The 23,769-nt window shown below is 39.6% G+C and overlaps 1 protein-coding gene and 1 long non-coding RNA gene across 3 annotated transcripts in view; both read left to right on the top strand.

Annotated features, from left to right (window-relative positions):
- Positions 1-474: 474 nt before the first annotated feature.
- LOC134135995 (uncharacterized) lies at positions 475-1,817 on the top strand. Its single transcript, XR_009957403.1, has 3 exons — positions 475-527; positions 1,383-1,494; positions 1,740-1,817. It is a non-coding gene; the product is annotated as an uncharacterized LOC134135995 (long non-coding RNA).
- Positions 1,818-2,748: 931 nt separating this feature from the next.
- Positions 2,749-23,769, top strand: part of RAP1B (RAP1B, member of RAS oncogene family) — a 34,451-nt gene continuing 13,430 nt past the window's right edge. Inside the window, exons 1-3 of one of the 2 annotated variants that reach the window (XM_062584293.1) lie at positions 2,749-2,848; positions 21,290-21,374; positions 22,369-22,437. In XM_062584293.1, coding sequence (XP_062440277.1) covers positions 21,318-21,374; positions 22,369-22,437 — 126 coding nt within the window. In that variant the 5' untranslated portion in view covers positions 2,749-2,848; positions 21,290-21,317. Of the gene's footprint in view, positions 2,849-7,574; positions 7,598-21,289; positions 21,375-22,368; positions 22,438-23,769 lie in introns of those variants that run through there. The other variant, XM_062584294.1, reaches the window with a different exon arrangement.

Consider the following 23,769-nt stretch of genomic DNA (forward strand, 5'->3'; position numbering starts at 1 on the left):
TTCCTCACAACAGCCACAATATTATCAGACAGTTCACTGTGTTGACGATGAGCAGGTTGAGTCGCCCGTTAGCTCTGGTGAAGCACTGGTTTGCGAAGTAAGTGCTTTTCAAAGTACAGACAGGCAACTGGCGAATTGAGAGAAGTTAAAGCCCAGAGGTTAAGTGCTACATTGGGTTGGAAAGGTCTATCTGTCAGCAAGGCTTACTGGCATAAGGAGGTCTCTTCTGGCTTTTTTTGGTGGATAGGAGGCACAGGGTTTTGAACTGCTTAATTTAAAAACTCCACAAAGGGGCTGAAGACAAGTAGGCAACCAGCTAGGAAGGAAGGCTGATGCGTCTGTGTTATTCAATGTAACTGTGCTTTTGCCCTGTCTCCCCCATTTTTCCTGTATTCCTGGTTCTTTGGGGAGTTGCTGTGTCATGGGAATAGGACTGTATTGGCTCAGTTGCTTCAGTAACCATCAGTGGCTCAGGCACATCTGAAACGATTAACAAGCCAAGTAGAACAAGTACTATGGATTACCAGGTGAGTATGCTTTAAAAGCATAGCTAATTTCTATTTACCAGTAACACTGATATGAGTTAAGCTGGGATAAGAATTGTGCTGGGGATTAACTGGTGATTCATAGGAAAATCCAAACCGAAGGGCCCAATTTACACTCAAAGTATGTGGTTGAGGGAGTTGGGAAAAGCAAACACTCAAATCTTGCTGCAGAATGGATCCTTATTGCCTGTTTCTTCTAGCCACAGTGATCAATTTTCAAGAATGTCTATATTAAGTAAACAATATGTGTATATGTATGTATATCTTCTTCTTCTAAAATACTGAGTTTCAGATTCCCCTGTGTGAAACTCAAACATCAAGATCTGCTCACAGCAGATTCATTCACTCCCAAAGGCCCCTTTCTGCTTTCTTGCTGCATAGCAAAGAGTAATATTTGCCCCATTGTCTATAAAACATTGTGCAATTATAAAGGTACAAGGTAAAATATTATGGTAATGACACACATATCAGTTCTCAGAACACTGCTTGTTATTTGTGATTAACCTACTTCACTAAAGAAAGCTGAGGGCAGACAATGTCTTTCTGTTTGTTCTTTCAATCTGTATAATGAATTTTTCTAGGAGCTCACAATATCCGCTGGCTGAAAAGACTAAAGAAATAGAAACGTTTTCCTGTTTTGATAGTAAACATGCTATAAAGCTAATAATATAGTAGTGCAAGAAATGCTCTTAAAATGTTTACTTAAGACACACTATTTTTGCTATTTTGACATCTCATAGGTTATTTTGGCCTCCCATAAGATGCTGAGAAGGGACTGGTTTCTATGTACTTGATTCCTCACAACATGAGCTCTATTGCATTATCCGTCATTTACAGGGGTTCATTATCAACATACTGCACAAGGGTGTAAGCTATAAAACACCAACAGATTTGCCTGGACTTTGGAAGAGATTTCACGGCATTCAGGACTTGGGAGCAACACTCTGAAGTAAGTATTTTTAAAATGTGACGTTTTCGTGATGTCGTGAGTTTACTCTAAGCACCTCTTGCCAAGGACAGTTCATTTCACCGGTCATCTTTTGACCAGCTTTGTTTTGAGCTCCCATTAACTGCCACACACCCATTGCGTGAGCTCTGCGGACTCCAAACATTTATAGCCGAGAGCTCTCCATCACGCAACTTGGGAAAATGAAAATCTTTTCTTTTTTCCCCTTTTCTATCTCTGTGCTACAGACAGAGAGCCAGTGCTTCCTCCACACCCACTCTCTGCGCCAGGAGCCTCGCTGCAACTTCCTGTCAGTTTTACACACTACGCTGCGGACTTCCTCTGAGCAAGAGTTTTATCTGAACATACCGTGTTAACTATTTGCTTACTAAGTGTTTCCCAGAACATAAACGATCATTTATTTTTAACACTTAGCAGTTAAGCCCACTTCATCTGCTGACAGTGACGCTGACAAAAAAACGCAACTTGCACTATTTAAAAGAAGAGAGAGAGAAGGGCCGCGAAATGTAATTATTTGCAGGTAATGGATATCCTGCTTTGCATCAGTAGGCCTAATGATAGGTTGTTCACATCCAGAGGCAGAATAATGCATGCAAAAAGTAGTACATATTTTGCACATATGAAACACCTTTCAGCTGTGGAACTCAAAAACCTTACAGAAACGTAAGAAATACTGCCCCCAGCATTCATGTTTCCTGCTCTTGGCGTGCCAAACTAAATTAAAGCAACCATTATCTGCTGAGACTGGAATCTCGACCCACCTTTGAGCTGTAACTAGGCTATACCTTACTCGGGGTTTACAACCCTGACAACTTTGGGAATGGGCCCGAGCCGTGCCCGCCGGCTGCGGCAGAGGACGAGGCGCCCCTGCAACGTGCCCCATGGCTGGAGGCAGCTCGCAGGCCCACGGCCGCGGGGCGACCCCCGAGCTCCCAGCTCCAGCTGTAACGCTTTAACGGACGGGGGGCTCCTCATTTGACAGAGGGGTCCCCATTTGACGGGGGAGGGATTCCCCCACGGCGCCGCGGGGCGACGGCGCCCCAAGATGGAGCTCAGCGGGCCGCGGGGGCGGGAGGGAGCGTTGGGCCGGGGGGGGGGGGAGGGGCGGCGCGGCGGTCGCGCGCCTGCGCACTGCGCGCCGGGTCACCCCCTCCCCTGGGCGCCGCGCCGCCCCCGCCCCCGCCGCGCCAGAGCGAGGCTGGGCGTGCGGCGTCACGGCGACGGCCCCAAGCCTCGCCCCGGCAGCGCAGCGCAGCGAGCGAGCGAGCAAGCGGGCGGCGGGCGGAGCGCGAGCGGGCTCGGCCGGCGAGGCGGCGGCGAGCGGAGGCGCTGTCCGGTAGGTCGCGGCGGGGCGCGGGTCCGGCGGGCGGGCGGGCGGCGGCGCGGCTGGTACAGGTGGCGCGGCGGGGCGGGGACGGGCCGGGGGGCGGCGGCGGCGGCGGCGGGGGGGAAGGGGCACGAGCCTGAAACATGGCGGAGGAGGAACCGAGCGCCGCCGCCGCCTCGTCCAGGCTGCGGCGCGGGGGCACCGAGGGGGCGGGGGCCGCCCGGGCGCTGGAGCGGGGGCCCCCCTCCCTCCCCCCCCCCACCCCGCCGCCGCCGCGGGGAAAGGGGAGGGGGCGAGCGGCCGGCGCTGGCCGCCGCCCCCTCCCGCCGCTGCGCGGAGCAGAAGTTGGGAGCGGAAGCGGAAAGTTGTAACCGGGAGGCCCTGGGCCGCGACGTGGGGCCCGGCCGGGGCGGGGGGAGCGGCGTCCGGCTCGGCTCGGCCCCGGGCCCGGCCGCGGCGGGCGGCGCTGCCCGCGGGTGCCGCTGTCAGCGGGAAGTGGGAGCCGCGGCCCCACCTAGCGCGGCCGCCGCGGGGCCGCTTCCGCCCGGTGCAGTGGGGGGCCGCGCCGGGGCCGCCCCGCCGCTGCGGCGGGGAGGGAGCGCGAGCAGGCAGCGCTGCGGCGGGCCGGTGCCCTCCCGAGGAACAACGGAAAGGAAGAGGGATGACAGGGATTAATAGAGGCGGAGGCCGGAAGGGACAGTTCTGTTCCTCTCGCCTCAACTCCGGCGTGGAAGCAAATGGAAGAACTTGACTGACGCTTCCTGCATCGAACCCGTGTAACGCCGAGTTATCTCCCACCCTTCTAGATACATTTCCGCGGAAGTGCTCGAAGCAAGGCAAAGTTTGTGGAAGAATAAAGCGAGGTTTTTTTGAGTATCGAGTGCCAGCCGCGGATTATAAAAAGAGCGTAATAAACTGAGAGGTTTCTGCAAAAATCTAAATACGCTTTTTACTCCCCTTTCCGTCAGAAAGAGATGAGTTATGCTGTTTAGGAGAAAAGTCTTTTTCTGCGCTGCTGCGTGGTGCTCTAGTAAGGTAGTATGGCTCCAAGAAAGAGTACTCGGTAATATTTCAGAGGTGCCCAGCTGGAGAATTGGACAGGTCGAGTGTGTGTGTGTGTGTTCTTGCATTCAGATGTTTTGGTTAGTGTAATATATTTCCAGCACGTAACAGCTACATCTCACCCCAGTATAAAATACCTAGATGGTATATAACAAAGACTTTTCAGTATTGATAATAGTAAAACGTACACTGCAGTTACTGTTATAAAAGAGGACTTCAAAGACTCTTCTTCTTATAAATTATTGTTAAAACTGCAAAGAAACAGTCACATTGTCCTAGAAATTTATCATTCAAAAGTAAATCTGTTTCACTTTGGAAAAAGACTTCATCTGATCCATTTTTTAAAGTTTTCTGTAGAAGATAATCTGCTTTTGGATCACTTGCTCTTGTGTTAAAATCTTTTGAAAAAACTTCATTTTTAGTACAGTCAAGTGTTCTCATTTTCTTTATTTGTTATGACTTTTCTTTACTCTCATACCTGCCAAAGTCTACCCTCTAGACTTCATTCTAGCTGAAAATGAGCTGAGTAAACAGCAAAGGGTACCTTGACTGTGTTCTTTTTTTTTTCTGCATCAGAGGTTTTGCAAATAAACTTCTAACTGATTACACGCAATATTTTCTTCCTTGCTGCCTGTATATTTGCAGGCAGATTTCTCATACTGGTATGAGCTACTTCAAGTTCAACTTGTAGATCAACTGTAGTGTAAGGCTTTGTGATCATCTGTAGCTAAATAACTGAGTTTTGAGTTACTCCATGTAATGCGACTGTCGCATATCTTTTTGCAGCAAAGCTGATCATGCTTAAGAGCATCTATATGCCTGGAGGTGGAATAATCTGCAAAACAGAGTTGAAAGTCTACAAGTGTAAAAACGAAACTTATATCTGAAAAAAGCAATAGTCCTTTGCTGTGTCTGTAACTGAGAGTATTGTTTCTGTTGCTACATACATGTTTCATATATGTACCAGATAAGCTTTCCAAGTGGAATTAAAATTGTGCTATCTTGTTCTGAAACTCTACTGTAGGACAGTTCATCAAAAATAAAACTGAGGTGAACTATAATGATTTTCTTCATGCTGTGCCAGTTTTACCGAGTGAAACTGGCTGTCTTTTTAATTGAGAGCCTTTCTGGAACAGGAGCAAACAGATGCGAATCTAGGTGAGAGCCTACAAAAGGGGAAAAAAATGCGTGGCTGAGGAAGGAAGTGTGCTGAAGTCTACTTAGCTTGTGATCTAACAGTTAGTAAGCATGACTGGGAACTAAAATAAACAATTGTCCACCTATCATCTGGAATGTGAGAGTCACAAAAATACTTGAGTGTCCTGGTGCTTACTGCTGTCATGCCAAAACTGTCATTCAGAGCTCTACTTGCTATTCTGTGTCAGGTACAGAGAAGGTGATCTTTAAGGTAAGAATTTTATATATGAGAACAGGCGTTCTGTTATCCTTGGGTATCATAAGAGGACAGGTTTGTCTTTATGAATCTGCCAGTAATGCTTAGATGTTTTTCAGCTACCTAGCTTTTGAGAGTACTTGGTAATACTTCAAGGTAAGCTCTGCAATTTCACTTAAGTTGTTGAGACTTTTAATCAAAATTACTCTCGGTAAACAGATCACTAAGTATATTCCATGCAACATAAGTTTATATTTAGCTTCTGGTTGCAAGCAATGCCGCTCTTTTGCCTCAGAACACATACAACAGCAGATTGAAGTACACTGTGTAATATTAGCGTGTTGAATCCCTGCTGAGTTGGGGCAGGCTTCTGCTCTCTGCTGTTGATCTAGGTCAGAGAAGGGGATATTTTAGACAGCCTCCTCATTCTAAGAGACTTAAGTAATATATAAAGTAACTGCACCTTCTTATTTGAAGGCATACTTATTTTCCTGCTCAGACATGGCTGAGTTGGTCTGTTTTTATTTTTAAATAAAGTAGGGGGAAAAAAGGGAGGTTTATTGTTTCCTGAATGCCATTAGCAGGAGACTTGTTTCCAAGCTGAATGCGTTTTCAAAGTTGTTCAGCCACTGACTGATATAAAGCTTTAGTATCTTGCTTAAAGCACTGAATGTATCACTTTTTCCTTAGTGCTTGTCAAACATGGGAAAACTAACTGGGATAGGCATAGTAAAAAAGAGTATTCTCATGAAGCTATGATGGTTTGCTGGTAGTAGACAAGCACTAGTTGGAGAAGGTGCTACAAATTGTTTCTTCATAGAGCTATTGAATGAGGCTGCCTTCTATAGTAACAGCAGCTTCTAGCTTGGAGCTCTCACCCCTGTGCTATAGAATGCCTAAATAACGCTTGACAACTGGAAGTGAAAATGCCTTTTTGATAGTGTGTTCCTGTACATGCATGCCGTTGTGAACTCCTAATGCATGACATGTCCTTTTCTTCTACTGCAAGGAGAACGAGGAAGGCTGTAAACACTATGTTGGAAATCTACCTCTTAAGTAACTCTTGAAGGATAGAATGATTTTGATCTAGTTATTCAGGATGCTATTTTCTTAAGAACAATGCTTTTAGAATAATTTTTATTATTGAAGCACTAGAAGGAAAGTTATGAGACCCTACAGAAGTGCATGTAGAAAAGTTAAAGGAACTTAAGTTGAACTAGGAAGAGGGAGGAAGCACTCAGCAGTATTTTGTACAGTGTCCTCTTTGGCTTTCTAGTTATTGATCTAAGGAGCTCATGTTTGAAGTCTGCTATGTAAGTATGAAAAGAGGCTGCCAATTACAGTGCCCGTGGTTAGTTCCTTTTTGGCCAAGGGAGAAAGGCCAGGCCATAGTGCCAGACCAAGAGGGATAGCCTAGCCCTTCTAATGGACTGGTGTTTGCATCCTGTGGCACAGAAACAGCATCTCATGTTTCTCCTAAGTCTGAGATTCTCCTTAGGGAATTTCTAGTTAGATCATTTCATACCATTCCTGCAGGTGTTGTAGCAGAAGACGATGATCTAAATCTTAATTATTTGACCAGACTTTCTGCAAAAATGCTGTTGTATGCCAGTGTTATTAATTAATGGAATAATTTTGAATATAACCCTAGTCTTAGAAAGACAAGAGAAGCTTTCTGCATCACTGAATTTCTGGATAGTATTGAAGGAGAATTGGAATAGGAGAGCGGTTTATCTTCATAACTGAACATAAACATTAAGGAAAATATCTGTAATTATAGTTCTTGTCTTTTTTCATAGAAACTTTGAAGAGAATGTGCTCTTTGTTTCAGACTTCTTCAGCATGCTGCAGAGAATGTTAATCTTGTGTGCTTTAGTTGTGACAGTTTTTGTTAAATCTTAATTTCAGTAGATAATCTGGATTAAAGGAAAAGAAAGTTTAACAGTGTAATTTCCTTTAGCATGGTTTATTTTAGTACCTTTATGTGGAATGAGTTCATCAAAGTTTTTTCTCAAGTGAGTTTGCTACTAGTTACCCAAATAATGTATGTTGGCTAGTCCCCTGCTCAGTTAATCTAGAGTAAACTCATAATTTAGATATTCCCTGGAGCTGTTCCTTTTCATTGCTGTGTTTTAGTTATCTTAGATTTAGGTGTCATCTTATTATTCACTGGTAGTCCAATTTTGCAACCTAACTAGCTGTGCCTTGATTTTTTTTTTTTTCAAGTCTGTGGTGAATTTCTATAAAGCTTTCTTCATGTATCGGGAAGAAGCAAAAAAGATACCCCCACACTCTTCTCAAAGGTGAGCTACAGATACCTGTGTGTGTCTGTGTGGAGTTTGAGAGGAGAGGGACAGGGGACAGAAGGAGGACCAGAACATTATGGTGTGGCTTTTGTGTGCATCAACACTACTAAAATTGAAATATATTCAATAGTTGCAGGGCCAGACTATTTGTCCTGCCACCCTTCCTCCAAGATTTAGTGGAAAAAAAAATCTTATTCAAGGTTCTCCTAATATGCAGAACAGTACTTGGGACTTGGGCTGCCTCAGAACCTGGGACAATGCTGCTGATCAAGTTGTGCAGTTGTACAGTCCTTGCTTGCAGTTAATCAGACTTCTATAAGATCTGATCTGATAAATCTCTAAAAAGTGATTCACTAGTGGAAAGTGGCAAAATACTACTTTTTTTTTCTCCCCTAAATGTGTAAAAAGGTAAACTGAAATGTTGAACGGAAGCAATCTAGTAAGCTGAAAGTATTTAAAAATCTTATTCTCCACAGAACAGTTTATAGGAGTGAATTTAATTGTTTATAAGGTGATGCAGTTGAGAATAAGCTTCCAGAGTGGCCAGGCTTGTGTGGTTAGTTCTGTCTGAAGTCAGACCAATGTCAAAAATACTGTGCAAGAACCTCTTGCTTATATTAACTTTATAAATGTAGAGTAATTGCAGTGAACTGTTAGACATTTTAAAATGCAGGCAGTAGCCCAGCTCTGATCTCTCATTGTGAAGCTACTTACAAAATAATGTTTGGAAAACTTTGTCCTTAGACAAAGTAACCCATAAAGCGTAGCCTGCTTGGCATCTCATGATTGCCTATTGCATATGAAATTGCAGAAAGGATCTTTTTAAGGTTGGGAGAGTGTGTAAACTGTTACTGCTATTTGCAAAGTCTTGACTCTTATGCTTCTAGAGGTATATAGTTAGTAAGATATATCCTAAGCATGTATTCTGGCTTTCTGTGGCCCTTCTGACTTAATTAGTATGTAGATCTGATAATGAACAGGTATTCTGCAAGTATGACACTTTTATTCCAATTCAGGGATTGGTCCCTCTGTTATTTACTACCTATTATATCAATACAGGTGTATGAAAAATCTTCTGTGTTTTTATGGATATTTATGATGAGCAGTACCAGAAATAGGAGTTCTTCCTCGATGTGAATTCACCTTCAGAGTTTTTGTACATATTGCACCTATCCATAGGTGAATGTCCAAGATGGTTTAACATCAGCAGTATTCACTGAGTATAAATACACCATTTGAGATGCCTTGGGCTTGTGTTCTTAGTGTACAATGAAAATGCTATGTTCAGAACCCAGTATCTGTTGACTTTAATGATTTGAGAATATGCCATGCTTCTAGAGATTAATACCAAACTGTCACCTGAGCACTTGGTGTAACACAAGAGAATGTGTGGTAATCCCGGGCCATCAAAGAGAAATATTGGAACAGGCAAGAATAGTTAGTCATTGTCCTGGAGAGTCAGTCTTCTCTTCCCTCATAAATCTTATTGATTTCTGCAGTGGGTTAGGTAAGTACTTGTGAAAGAAGAGGGGAGAGCTGCTCTTTTCCTTTATATAGGCATTGAACAAGTTTGGGGGTCCATAAAGGAAAATCTGGGATTCTATAATAAATATTGCATTTATAACTTTTTTTAACTACATGCATGATCTTGAAATCCTCTTACTTTGCTGTAAGTTTTCCACTTGTTCTTTGTATCTGAATACAGGAGAGAAACAAGTATTTATGAATTACACCTATTTCTGCTCATTGTTTTTCCAGTTTATTGTTGCCTTTTCACCTTTCTTTATATTTCAGCTAGTCTGTTGCTCCTCCCCACCATGATGCTCTTTCCTTTTCTGATCTCCCTAAACTTTTTTATTTGAGGAAATGGCCTAAACTAAATTGAGGTTCAGCCAGAGATCTTGCATAGAAATTTTCAGTGTAATAGTGAAATTCTGCAAAAACTGAGTAGCTGAAAGCAATGTTTTACAGTTAAGTGCTTTAGGCTGCTATATGTGCTGATGTTGGCATTCTTTTGATCTTTGTGTTGTGTTTTTCATCAGACTCCTAAAAATAATTTCTGAAGGAGAAAATACCCTATCAATGTAAGTACAAATTAGAGTGAGAAAATAGGAGTTAAAGCCTTGAAAGAAAAGAATAAGCATATTGTACAGTTTTGTTCTTGATGTATCAAGAAGTTGTGATTCTTCCTCTTTCCACTAGAAATGAGTCTTGTCTAGGCAAAAAACTAATGAGGAGGCAACAAAAAGTGCACATTATTTTGGATTTATTTGACTACAGTAACCAATACTTTGCTCAAAGTGGAGTATCACTACCTGGAAATACATCCTGCGTCTGGTCAGAGGCAAGATCTTAAGACACGGTTTGCAAATACTTTTTTCAAAAACAAATGTGTGTCATAGATTATTTACCTGAAAATACAAGTATTTTCAATTAGTTTTATTGCAGAGTACTTTAAGTTCAGTGCTCTAAGTTTTATAAAGGAAAGTTGAAGCTCCTTTCCTGAGTGGAATGCTGAATCTGCTGTGATAGTAGAAGTTTTTAAATACTCTCCTCTAAAGCTTACAACAACTTACTTGTTTCTGGGGCAACTGCTAAGTTGTTTGTGCACCTGTACATATGCTGTGGGGGTTAACTCCTACAGTTATCTTCCAATTGAGTTATGTTCGTGAGTCAGGTATCTGCTGATAAACTACCATTCCTAGATTCAAGATACTACTGCCTTGTTGCTGCAGGTTGCCAGAAACAGAAGAGGATATTCTGCCCAAGTTTTAGCTGCTTGCTGTAAGCATATTACATCTTACACAAACCCACCTTCATTGGAGAGTCAGCTGATAGTTAACTGGGGAAACGAAGCGATTAAGGTGCACCTTCATTATTTTGGACTGTGACAGAAGATGTAGTTATGGCTAGGTGTTGGTATATGGCTATTTACAGCTTAACCTCAGGACAAGCCTTTTGGGTTTTGACAAAGGGTCTGCCTATGAAATTTTATATAATTTGGGTGACATATTGGCTCACTTTCAAGTACTGTGTTTCAAGGAAAGGAATGTTTGTGTTCAAAATAGACATGAGCAGTAGTGCTTGGGACTGCTCTGGTATGGTTCATTTATTGTGGAAGAACTAATCTTGTTCCTGTTAATGAAATGCCAGATCCCAGTATTTTCAATTTGTATGGAATCAAGCATCCTTTTCAACAGACAAAGCCTTTAATGTTAAAGAAAAAAAATACCATAAGGAGATTTCTAAGACCACTTAGGCTACTCATCTTTCTTGCGTTAGAATTACTGTGTAAGGATATGTCATCATAAGTTGTACTTTGGAAATTTTTTTTTCCCCAGTACCTTACTATCTTCATTAGAAGGCAGCTCATCAATGGGTTACAGAATTTTCAAGTGATAATTGAACAACTGTATGTAAGGGACCTATACCAATCAGTCTTAAAAGGCCGCTAACAAAAGCTTGTAAAATGATAAAGGGAATCTGTGCATCTGTGTATTGATGATATGTTAATAATCTAACAAAAAAGATTTGAAAGCAAACTTTTTAATATTGAAAACAGTGCAAATAGTGATACTTAAGTGTGTAAAAATCCAAGGTCTGATACTTAGCAGAGATATTTGTAATGCGTTGATTATAAAGGAAAAATAGGCAGGAGGAGGAAAGATGCAGGTAGGATTGAAATTGCGATCGGACTGAGCATTGCCTTATGTCAATAAAAGAAAACCTGATACAAAATCTTGCTTACTGGTTCAGCAGCCTGTGTCACAATCAAAGTATACCTAGAATTGTCAGTTGCTAAACTGATACCATGTATAATTTTGAGGCTAGGTCTTGTTTCTGCAGCAAAAATTCAATTGCCTCTTTCCAAAGAGGAGTATCTTAAGTCAACTGACAAGTTTTTCTTGAGCTTTTAAATTGCCTGCGAGTGCGTTTTTACAGGGGAAGTACCTTGACTCTGAAAATGAGCATGTCTTAGTTGTAGTCCTGCTATTTTGTACCGCTTCTATAAAGATAAAATTTACTGCAACTGTTTTCAGGAAAAAGAAATGTTTGCATCTCCTTGTAATCAGAAGGATGCCCTAGGAAGCCCTAGGAAGTGTATCAGGTAAAGCATGACCAGTATACCATGAGGTGGCAACCCATGTTCTAGTTAATTGAAAATTTTAGAGCTAAACGTTGACCTATTTTCTGCAACGACAGTAGAGCCAAATTTACAGAAGTGCTGCATAATTCTAACAACCCCAACTGCAGCCCAAATATTGTTATTTCAGATCTCAGAACTTGCTGTATAGTTGAATACGTAACTTATACCTAGCAAGATACTACATTGTGGTAATTATGCATTCTCTGAATTTAGTAGTAATTTCAATATGTTTAAAATCTGTATGCTCTTCTCTCTAGTTACTATTTGTCTGGATTTTCTTTGCATGCATCAGAACATTCATAATTCAGTTTCTGCAGGAGTTCTGCAATCATCATTTTAGCAGGAAGTCTGACAGGTAAAAATGCACAAACAAAACAGCTTTCATGGGGAATGATGGTTACAGAAATAAGGAGAAAACAAAACTGGCGAACAGTCACTCGAATAATAAGGATAATCTGATAAATGTTACAAACTCCTATTGAAGCTCGAACAGACTCACTATAACTTACTCTCTGTAAGGACTGCAAATTTAATTAAAATATTTGAGTCTACAGGAAGTTGCAACTTCAGCAGGTATTGAAGAATAGTGTGTTTTATGAGTATGCTTAAAAATCACCATTGCATCACTTGTTTTGGAAATAGGGAAAAGCTTATTTTACATTTTGTATGAAACTACTGCAATTTGCACATGCTTATTTGGTTTCTTATCTCAAAATGAAACTTTCTTAATATATCAGAGACTTTCAGTAGGCCAGTTTTTCCTTAGAACATCTTGCATTATTGCATTAACTTTGTGTTCAGACTTAAGTTCAGACTAGTTGAGAGTCAAGTTTTTTTTTTAGAAGGAAAGGTTTTTACTCAGTTTTACTAAGTATAGACACTGGAACGAGTCCCACAAGATAAACTCATGTCTGACATTGGTGTGTATTAGCTGCTCTGCAGAAATTGCCCATATGGGCGGTGTTAATCAAGGTAGTTCCCCTCAATGAAAAGAGGAAAACTTGATTAAGCAATGTCTATGGAAAAAGTGTCACCATGGGCGGTTCAAGGATTAAGTTAAAGTGCTGTGACTTGCTTGTGCTGCAGTATCTTGTTCCTGTGTGTCTACTTTTATTTTCTCAGGTAGCTGGTGAGATTTCATGTCATTAGATACACTTAATCATTCTGGCAATTTTTTTTTTGAAAATTGTCTGAAGATGCTCTGACATTAGTTAAAATATTTGAAAACTGAAGAAGTGTTTTTGTGCCAAGAAGAATTTTTGTGTCAGTATCCAAAAGAACTAGCTATGCAACTGACAAAATACCTTGCTGCTTGTCTTCACAAAGAAAATATCAAAACCAGATAAAAACGAGAAGTTAAAATTGCTTCTAGCTTTGCTTAGCAAATAGTTGATTCACTTTCAGAGACTCTATATTAGTAATCAGACAGCTGTACTTCTGGGAGCCTTGAGTATAAAAGTCTGATAATTCCATGAATTTTGTTTCTCTTTATACCTGAGGAGATTGTTACACATCTTAAATGTGTATTCCTTGGCATAGAATTAGTTTGTAAAGCTCCCAGTGGAGCTACAACTTCATACATGTAGAGGTGCTATACAAACTTGTTTGGCCATAACTACTAAGGCATTTTCTCTTGCTTTCCTTTTCATAGAACTGAAACAAATTTTTCAAAGTGTAATGCAAGTGAATAAAGAATGGGGATCAGTATTTGACTGAAATGTAATGTTGTTAAGTGATTTGTTTGAAGTACGTCTTCAGTGAGTTAATTTGCTTTCTTGCGGGAAAATGTGGTTAGCTGCTAGTTTGTTCGTAGTCTCTTAAGAGTAAAATGTACTTGTTATTTGTCGTGCTTCTGGTTTTCTTCAAATATAAATTCATACTTCTTAAGACTAGCATCTTATTGTATGTAGTTTCAGAATGTTTTATAAATATGCAAGTCAAATCTAGGAGTACTTTTAATTTCTCTTTTATAAGAGAATTCTACTCACAGGATGAGTGATACCTGAGTTGTCTTAATGCCTGAAGTATCCAAAAGCTAAGTGAAAGGAACAGACTCCCAGTTTGAGTTCTGTTGTCAGGTCTCCTTATGCACTGAAGTTACTCTGAAGTAACCCTCCTTGAAGCTAAGGGATAAGAATTTAAGACTTCTTGCACCAGAACATTTGGGGAATATTGAGAACAGCACATAACTTTGTTCTCTCTAACCAGTCGTTTCCCTGCAGAATGGGATCTAAACCAAGAGACTGTTGACTTAGTGGAATTTAGTAGTACAGACAACCAGAAAGATTTAGGTTTGGCAGTCTGAGACTGCCTCAGTACCTGAAGTCAGAAGCAAGCTGTCTGAGAAGACTTAATCCTCTGACCCTGGCTGTTTCTGCAGTTGAACTAGAGCTTTTCGTCCAAATGCATGACTGGTGTTTTGTCATTCCAGGTCAGTGCTCATGTCCCCTCTGAGAGGTAAGGTTCTTTCCTGAGGTGATTTTATCCACTAATTACAAGCAGGTAAACCTGGTCAGCTGGTTGCTTCTTAAAATGTGTGAAACTTTTTTTTTCTCCCTATGCAAACAATTATGATGAATTTAGGGGTGCCATTCCCCAGTTTGGGGTGGTTCTATCAAAATAACTCTTCCAGAGCAGTAAATGTGCAGGGACAGGAGCATTATGAAAATCACAGTGAGTATGCCATATCTTCTCCAGAGAACCAGAATGTCAGGATCTGAACAAGAATTCTGTGAAGTGCTGAATAATCATAATCCCTTCTGGAAATTATAATGGCTTTGGGAAGGACTATTTGTTTAATTCTGTACCTGAACAGCTAGTTCACACAAGCAAGTCTCAGGGATAGCTTTTTCTGGAGTGACTGTGTTTAGTTCCTGTCTTTTGGGCTGAAGGTGAGCTCTGGTTACAGCTTTGTCTGATGTAATTTCATGTGGAAAGATTGAATGATTAGCTTTCCCTTTGGACAAATACCAAAGTTGAATCAAATACCAAAATTTGAAACTGAAGGAGTTGTGAGAAAGCTAGCAAACTCAATTCTACCGAAACAAAAAATCCCTAGCATCCTATTGCTATCACGTCAAGCCCAGTTCCCTTCAGAGGTATAAAATGGTATTAGGACTTTCCTGAATTCCTCATTCAGCTCTTCAGGTTGTTGCTTTTTAAGAAAGCTTTACAAGAAGTAGTTGTGCAGTTTTTTCATTCGCTGCTAAAGTAATGTTTCTTATTTCTTAACTTTCTTAGCATCATCACTTTGCTTCAGCTTGATCTGGAGATGTGAAGAAAATGTTGAAGAGGCAGTTTTTTCCACTTTTATCTGATTAGGGCAGAAACTGAAAGCAAATTTCATATTGAGAGTCCTTGCAAGATGTGAGCCTTTTCAGATACTTCCTTTCTAGTGAATTGTCTTGCTAAACTTCTGTTCAAATGATGTTTATTCAAAGGTTTTTGCCATCCTTGAGAGTGAGTCTGTATCCGTAAGACATCAGTGCGTGTAAAAAGCTCTTGCTCCCTTTGTGTTGTGTTTTTTGTATTTTTTTTATAAAGTACTTTTATTTTAAGAAGTGCACCATTCAGATGTAGAATTAAGCAGGCAATCATCCTGCTTTAGGAAGAATTGTTCTCTAAAGAAGTCACTTGTTTATGATCAACTGTTCAGTTTACTTACCACTTCTTAGTTCTCTCTATTCAAACTGGGAAAAACAAAAAAAAAGAGTATCTGATCTGTTATCTCTGCTGTGGATTCAAAAGAGGATAAATGAAGGTGAGAGATGAATTCCAATGTATGAGATTGCAGAGGAGAGTGCACTGCTATAAACAGTAAGCGTTGTTCTTCCTGTTGCATATGTTAATCAGGGAGAAGGTAATCTGGACAAACTGACCAGAGAGGCTGCACAGCCTTGGTAGCCTTATGGGCTGTTATGCTTCGGGATCTATGCAAGGCAGTGCTTGAAGTACTGCTTGTAGCTGATGGAGACAATTTGAAAGTGAGTTCTTGATGCTTGAGAGGATGTACTTTTGAGATGGTGTTGGAATACTGTTCATGTGAAAATGTATTTTTTGAAGAGTATTTTCAGTCATTTTTCTGTTTCCAGCTAAATTTTACATTAGGCATTTTCAAAGTTCACAATTATGCTGAATATCTCTGTGTATAAATACTTGTCTAAGCTGCTCAAAATGAGTAGCAATTAAGAGGGGGAAGGCCTTTTTGCATGCCTCCTATCTTCCTGTTCTTTAGGGCTTGCATAGAGACCACAGTTAATAGCATTTTTCTGCCTAAAGATGGAGGAGCAGAACAGTGCAAAGGAAAGGAAGCTGGCATTACTCTCACTTTGGAGGTGTCTCACTTTGAAGGCAGCCAGCCTTCAAGGCAGTGTAAACTTCTCTGTCAAGGTAGTGTCGACCGAAACAGAAGGGAAGGTAGGGATTCAAGCAAGTTACTCCCTTTGTTAAGAATAAGTTTCAAGTTCTTAGTTTCTAGTTGTTGAGTGATTCTGTGAATGCTTCTCATCAACTAGTGTCTAATTAAGTTGGGGTTCTTTTGCTAGTCTTTTACTCAGCTGGCTATCATAGTCTCTTCCCTTCTCCTGTACCTCTTTGAGTATATCCATTTTCTAGTCCTTTTCCTGAGTTTGGGTGAACTGAGGCTAAGTATATCCTGTACTCACACAAATGTTGTTCTTGGACTAAGCCCTATCTTATTGTAGAAATTACAGTCATGCTGTAATGTACCTATAGCTTTAGAATGCTAAATTCTAGATGAGGAAACTTGTAACTGTCTTCTCATTTGAAGGACTGAGATCTTGTGATCTAATCATCTGTTCGCATCTTCAGTTAAGCAGTACAATTGCTTTCTGATAGCTTTAGAATTAAAAGGATGTCATTGAAATGTCATGGTTAGTGTGAACTAGTGAAAATTATTCTTAAGGTGCTACTCTGAGTTTGTTCTTACTGACTGTACAAGTGGTTTCATAATTAAAACTGTGGAAGAATAGGGAGAAGGAAGGAAACACATGTGAAATGCAGGGGAAGAACTGATGAACAGATATTTCAATTAGCCCGTTATCTGTTTGAGAATGACTAGGGAAATATTTTTAAGGCAGAAAAGGCCAGCCACGAGGGGTTTTGGCTTGTATCACTGGTTTTATAATGTGTATATCTTCCAGCTGTCAAACTTTTTGCTTTAGTGTCATATTTGAAGCTTGATGGCTTCTATTGCTTCAAATTCTAGAAAGTAATTGAAAGATAGGGTGCGCTATGGCTTGAACCTCCTTTCCTATGCTTTGTCTTCTGTCTTCCTCCTCTGCTTCCACTATTTGTCGTAACTGATTCAAAAGGGAAATCAAATCATGTCAGCACTGGATGGGGCAGAGTACTACTGATTCCACAGTCAAGTTTTGTCTCAGTCTGAAAAGCAAAGTAAGAGTAAGCTTGAGGTTTGGGACACAAGCATCCTGCCTGTACAATGTGTAATCTGGGAAAAGGGGTTTGGGCTAGCACAGTCAGGCCAGGCTAGTCAGGAATTGCTGGAAAGTCAAGCTTAGGCAGGATCAGAGTCCTTAATCAATCTGGGGCACACCTGTAACCAGTAGGCATACTGATCAGGAAAAAGCAAGTGCTAGGATTTTCTTATACTGAATAGTGGCATAGACCAACAATGTCCTAAACCATCTTCTAGCTTTCTAGACTGATGGTTCTTTAGTTGAGAAGGAGACAAAGAGCTGTAACTGAGTAAATTTTCCTTGCTTAGGAAAGTTTGCTTAGCTGTGAATTGAGCTTATTGTCTGTTAGAAAACAGCAAGGGAAAGGTGAAGTAATATGAGGACAGCTATGCAAAGTAGAGTAGTAGACTTCAGTGGGAGCGGACAATACATAGTGGAGCTTCTGCAAGCAGTGTTACGGAGATGGCCAAGTTAAGCAGGTGTTTTGGAAAGTGAAGTATGTTTTATGTTGCATTCAGAGATGTCATGACTAGTATGACAATAACTGACAGCAGAATAGTGTGGGGATGTTGAACTAGCTCTGTATATGCTATATAGGTGTACGTATAAAGAATTAGTGTGCTCTCACATAGTGAGAGAAGGAATAACTGCAAGTGACAAAACAGCTGTGGCAAGGAGGGAAGAAGTTAGTACTTTCATTGCTCATTTTCTGAGTTGGGAGAAGAGGTCAGGAAGACATTTGAGTGTACTGCAGTGTGACTTTTTCAAGAGTTCAAAGATGTTAGAAAAGCCTTGTGCTTAGATGTTTCAAAGATGATGAAGATACACTTCAATTATGTACCAGTGCTTAAAGCAGTGAAATGGGCTCTAGAGTGTTGTATACCATTTGGCTATTTATAGCTGGACTTTTAAGCCTAGATGCCAAAAGAAACCTGGACTTGCATTAAATTCTTCTGTATCTATGTTTAAAAGAGAGCCCAAATGGCTCTCTAATTACCAGTAGTTAACTGAAACCACGTTACTAGCTGCTTATTTCATGAATTTCTTTAAGGAATTAGATCATTTAGTAAGAGAAGTTGTCACAAGTGACTCAAATCAGGAGGTAAACAGAGACAGGTGGCATCAATTATTATTTGTAAATCACTGTCATTATTGATATCTCCATATTTAGTTGCTGACTTGAGACTGAAGATTGAAAAATATTGCTTACACCATTCTTCCTGACACAGTGAAACTACTGCAGTTTACCCAGATTACTTAAATCTATGCTGGGATTTTCCCTACACCCACTAAGTTTTTTTTTCTTTTTTTCTTTTTTTTTGTCATTCTAGTGACACCTTTCCAAAAATAAAGGCATAACTGAATGTTTGTTTTACAAAAATGACAGAGTAGTTAAAGGCTTAGCTTGTCATGAGTTTGAAAGGCACGTTTCAGTACAGTTAGAGATAATCCTTTTTCTTACAGCTTTTAGAAAGGCTGGAATGATTTACAGTTTTGTCGATCTAATTGAACATTTAAAATGGTGCCAAATACATTAGACTTGTGGTGTGATATGGTTCCTAGTAGTCCATGGTTGCAAAAAATCTGTGTAGGGAGGAAAACTATTAAATGATAAAGAAAGGAGTGGAAGGATGTTTCTGTTAGGTGTGAAACTTGCCAAAGAGTTCTGGGGGTTTTTTGTTTTGGGTTTTTTTTCGTAACAGAAGTCTGGGGAGAGACCTTCTGCATAGTTGGACGTTGGGTCAATGTTATTTCATTACTTCTTTCTCCTTGCATTGCTACTGCTTATTCAAGGTGCAATATAAGGTTTCAGTAAGTACAAAGTTGCTCACAAAGTGTTACAAGAAGAGAATTAAATAGTACCTGACTTACTGATTTCCCAGTCTGTGGATAATGTGGTGTTCGTCAGTGATGGCATAGACAGACATTAACATGGAGGTGCTCTAACTTTTATGTAAATGACCACAGAGACGATGTGTGCTCAGTTGCTAACAGTACTGGGACTAGAAGGTGCATTTTCTTGAGCTGTATAAGTCAAACTTGCCCCCAAAAAGTGATCCTCATTAAAGCCTGTGATTCAGGGCCTTATTTTGTTTTTGCCAGGTTAGTTTTCAGTGGAGACGAGCAAGCTAATCCAGTGGGCTGTGCGGCCACCTAAAGTAGTGTAGAGTAGGGAGGCAGATCTAGCTTGTAGGAGAGGAATGGTCTTGGTAGTATTTTTGGATGGCCTCAAGTTCTTCACAAAACTACAGCTGATTATAACTGCATTTAAGTCTCTAGCAAAACATCAATCAGCTTTCACATTTAAGCAGGGATTTTTTTTTTAACTGATTTCTGGGATCCTACTGTTCTGTTTGAGAAATGTGCACTTGCTGGGAAGAGGTTGGCTTAATATTCTTGGGAAAGTCTTTCTGTGAATGGTTCCTTTTTCAGCATTGAAGTTTTCCAAAAAGAAAATGTGTTATCTCCTCATAGATAGTTGTTGCTTCTCAATAGTCACTGTTAGCTTTAATATAGGAGATTTATTCAGAGTTTATTATGGGAGAACAGTAATATGGTAGAAGAAATACTGTTTTTCTGATGATTTCTAACATGTTATTGTAGCTTCATTAGGAGTAGGTCATTTGAAGGTAGCTGTTGTATATTTTGTTTAAAAAGGGGGGGGGGGAGGAGCCTTAATACCAAACTCCGCTTAGTGAGCTGGATTGTGTTATCCTAATTCTGCTTTGTAGATGTGTCTACTGACCCAAGTTTTATCTATAAACTTTGTATGTTATTTCAAATATATGATAATACTAAATAGACAAATAAGGAGATGCTGTTGTCTTCAAAAATAAAAAGAAATCGCATCCTGTTTGTTTTTTGTCACCATGTTCATGCTTTAGTGGTGTGGGTCTTCAGAGGAAACTATGGAGATGTCTTTCGCACGTCAGATATCATTTACGCACAGACACACGTATATATAAAACAAAATGTACAGTTTTAAAGAAAAATGTAATGGCTGTAAATTTTTAAGAGTCATTCTTAGAATGTTGCAACAATACCATAGGTAACGAATATTAGTACTAGTTTACCTGATAAACTAATTCAATAGACTGTAAATGTGGTAGCTGTGAAACTGCAAGACCTTTGGGCATCCATGTGCCTTCTAGGAGAGCTAGCTTTTTCTAGCTTTTTTTCTTTCTTCTTTTTTTCTTTCTTCTTTTTTCTTTTTTTTTTTTCCTGTTGTTCCAAAATGTATAATGCAATTAACTTTGAGTGAAAGAGATCTTGAGACCTCTGTGAAATACCTTAGTACTTCACAGGACTATTACTGTGAGGTCCTAGAGATTTATTTGTATGGCTAGAAAAGGCATTGTAGGTTTCTGAGAAATGCATGAGGTGATGCCATCTTACTTAATGGTGTGCTATAATACAAGTAATTAGCCTGCTCATAGGAGTAAATGAATTTCTTTGCCAAATTCCTACTTACTTTAAAGGCTATGAATTCCTCTAGAGGACTCCAAGAAACTGATAAATGCATGTAGGTGTGTGCAGATCTTCTGGATCTTTGTGCACTGGCTTTTTTAAATTGCCTGTGATATTTTGGCAAGATTGTGATACTGAGCTCCAATTATTTCATAGAGTCTTAATCTGTTTTTCCATTTTACTCCAAATTACTATTCTATAAGATAGAAGAATATCCGCTAGAAAAAAAATTCTGAATTTATACTGTCTTGGCTATAAAGTTATGCTAGGTAATGTATGAAGAACAGTTCTTTTCTTAGTCTTAGAGTCCTGATAACAAGGAAATCTTGGAGGTACTTTAGATGAAGAAGTAGCATGATGCAGTAGTTATTAACAATAATTCTGAATAATACTCTTGAGTATTATTGAAATCTCTCGAGTAAGTATCCATGGTTCCTGTTTCTATGTTGTGTGATAATTAAAGTGACATTCTGCTTAGATTATGCCTGCTTAGTGCATATAATGTTATCTATCCTGCATTTATTAATATCAGTATTTAACTGTTCATAACTTGATGTATAAGTAAGCAGACAGTGTCTGTAGTAATGCTAAAATAGCCCTATTGAACAAAATTGCATAATTCATTTTGCATTTTAGGCATTGGAGGTGATTTATCTCTTGCATCATGCGTGAATACAAGCTAGTGGTCCTTGGTTCTGGAGGTGTTGGAAAGTCTGCTCTGGTAAGTACTCTAAGCGAATTCGATTCACTTAACTTTCGATGGCAGTCCCAGAAGCACTAGTTGTTTTATGCTGATACTTCTACCATTTGCATATTTGTAGACAGATTAGCATGTTTTCTATGTATACCACTACTGTAAGTAGTTCTATAGTTGGAGCAGGTAAACAATTGTAAATGAAAGAGTCTGTGCATTTTAGTTAAACTAGTACAGAAAAATTTAGTTAATCTGACCTAGACTAGCATTTCACAAGACTTTTAGATGGACTGAGAACATCATATTATCTGAACTTTAGATCTTACAGTTTAATTGTGCATCTTACAAGGTCTAGAAGTCTGCTGTAGTCAAGTAAGAACTCTTCTCTTGTAAAGCAGTTTGTAAAGGAAAACTTTCTTGAAAAATCATCTCAGATTGTGAAAGATCTTCTTTCTTCACCTCTGAAGTCTTTGTTTTACTGCAGCATTTCTGAAGTTGAAACTGTCTGCTCTGACTTGGCCATTGAGTATTAAAGTTCCCTTTGACTTGTGCTAAAAATGTCCTTTGTGCTAGGTATACAGGAACATCTATAGAGACTAGCTAAGACTAGTAAATGTGGGCAGTCATTTTTCACTAATTTCTGTGCTGCTAGAAGAGTAGCAGAAAATGCAGTAGTTAACAAATGCAAATGTAAAAGCCATACAGCTGTACAGTATCCTGTTCAACTAAAAACTAATGATGACACCAACAGTTAGACTTTAAAATAAATGCATGTTTTAATTCTTACGCTCCAAGTGAAGGTGGCTAAAAGGTATAGTGTTACTTTATTTGACAGTACTTAGTCAAATAGTCATATACCTCTAACTTCTGTCATTTCTTGTAACTTAGTTAAATCAATCACTTAATTTGTCTTCAGAAATGTAACTGGTAACTGAGTATAGACCTAGAAAAGTAATTTGGATATAATGTTTACAAAATACCACTGTACAAGGAATATCTTACTGGAACTTTTGTATTGCAGACTGTACAGTTTGTTCAAGGAATATTTGTTGAAAAATACGATCCTACGATAGAAGACTCCTACAGAAAGGTATATGCAACAGATCTCTCTACTGTTAAAAAATTTAAGGGCTTGGTTAAAGCTCCAGCAGAGGTTGTCAAACACTGAAGTAATTGGTTGAGAAAAGCATATGCTTGATAAATGCCACATAATATCTGGTAACTTAACAAGCTTGAAATGGAAAGATAGATGCTCACTAATGCGTTGTTATGATTGCTGTTAGTGCTGTTTCTCTGTGGAAAAGTTTATCTAAAAGGAATAATTCAAGATTAGCTTCTTAATACTGTCTAACTAGCTAGCAAGTAAAAATGGTATTTTCACACTCAGAATTGGAGACATTGGGTTTTTTTTTTTAAAAAAAAAGAAAAATATTTTCCTGTGCAAGTACTCTAGTGGTTATGTATTTGAGCTAGTACAAGTAAATTTGGAATTGAATTTCATTTTCTAAATCTCTTTGCTACTAGTAAAATCCATCCCAAACGAATTTAGGCTCTTCAGAATGCTGGAGGCAACATACTGTATTCTTAACCATTTCAATTGTAGCTTGATAGGCTTGATAGCTTGAGTTGTTGCCATATATGTATATGGCAACCTAACATAAATGGACCAAAACTTACAATCTGATGGTCTTCCCATCTTCAGTGTGGGCATCATCTTGGATCTCCACAGTGCTCACTTGTTTGTTTCAGCTGAGACCATGATTAATACTTCAGGCTGAGATAGTTTATACCTGGGCTGCTACTAAGAGTTAGCCTTGTGGTGAAGCAGATTAGTTTTCAGCTGCATTTTTTTTCTTTTCTCTTTTGTTTTTTTTAACTTAATTACTTTTCAGGTGTATTGATTCTCTGATGCAGCTCACTATGCGGTTACAAAAATGCCAGTGTCTGTACAAGGGAGGCAAGATGATGCACCAGCCCTATCTGGAGATGGGGAGAAATTGCAGGATTTCCTTTGTTGCCAGTAGCCTGCATCTGTATTGTAGTGAAGAGGCTGCATTAGCAACTCTTGCAGTCTACGGCTGTCAGAATCTCTTCTGAACAGAAGAGGAATTACTGAGAGCTGATAGAAATCTGTATACTGGAATATTGTAGTCTGTTTTAAGCATGTGGGGATTCAGCCAGAGCTAGAACTGTCACATTAATGAGACAACAGCAACAACAAATTCTATCTGGCAGCTTACTACTTCTAAGTACATTATATTAGAGGAGTAGGAATTTTGGCCTCTGTCCAGATGTTTGCTGGGCTTGAGCCAACAAAGGCCTGCAATAAATGACTCTGAAAATTGCAAGCTGTACTAAACTGAAATGTTTCTTTTATTATATATTTACATTCTTCAGATCATGTTAGATATGTGATGTTTGC

This window comes from Rhea pennata, chromosome 1 (genome assembly GCF_028389875.1).
Source record: "Rhea pennata isolate bPtePen1 chromosome 1, bPtePen1.pri, whole genome shotgun sequence".
Classification (NCBI taxonomy): domain Eukaryota; kingdom Metazoa; phylum Chordata; class Aves; order Rheiformes; family Rheidae; genus Rhea; species Rhea pennata.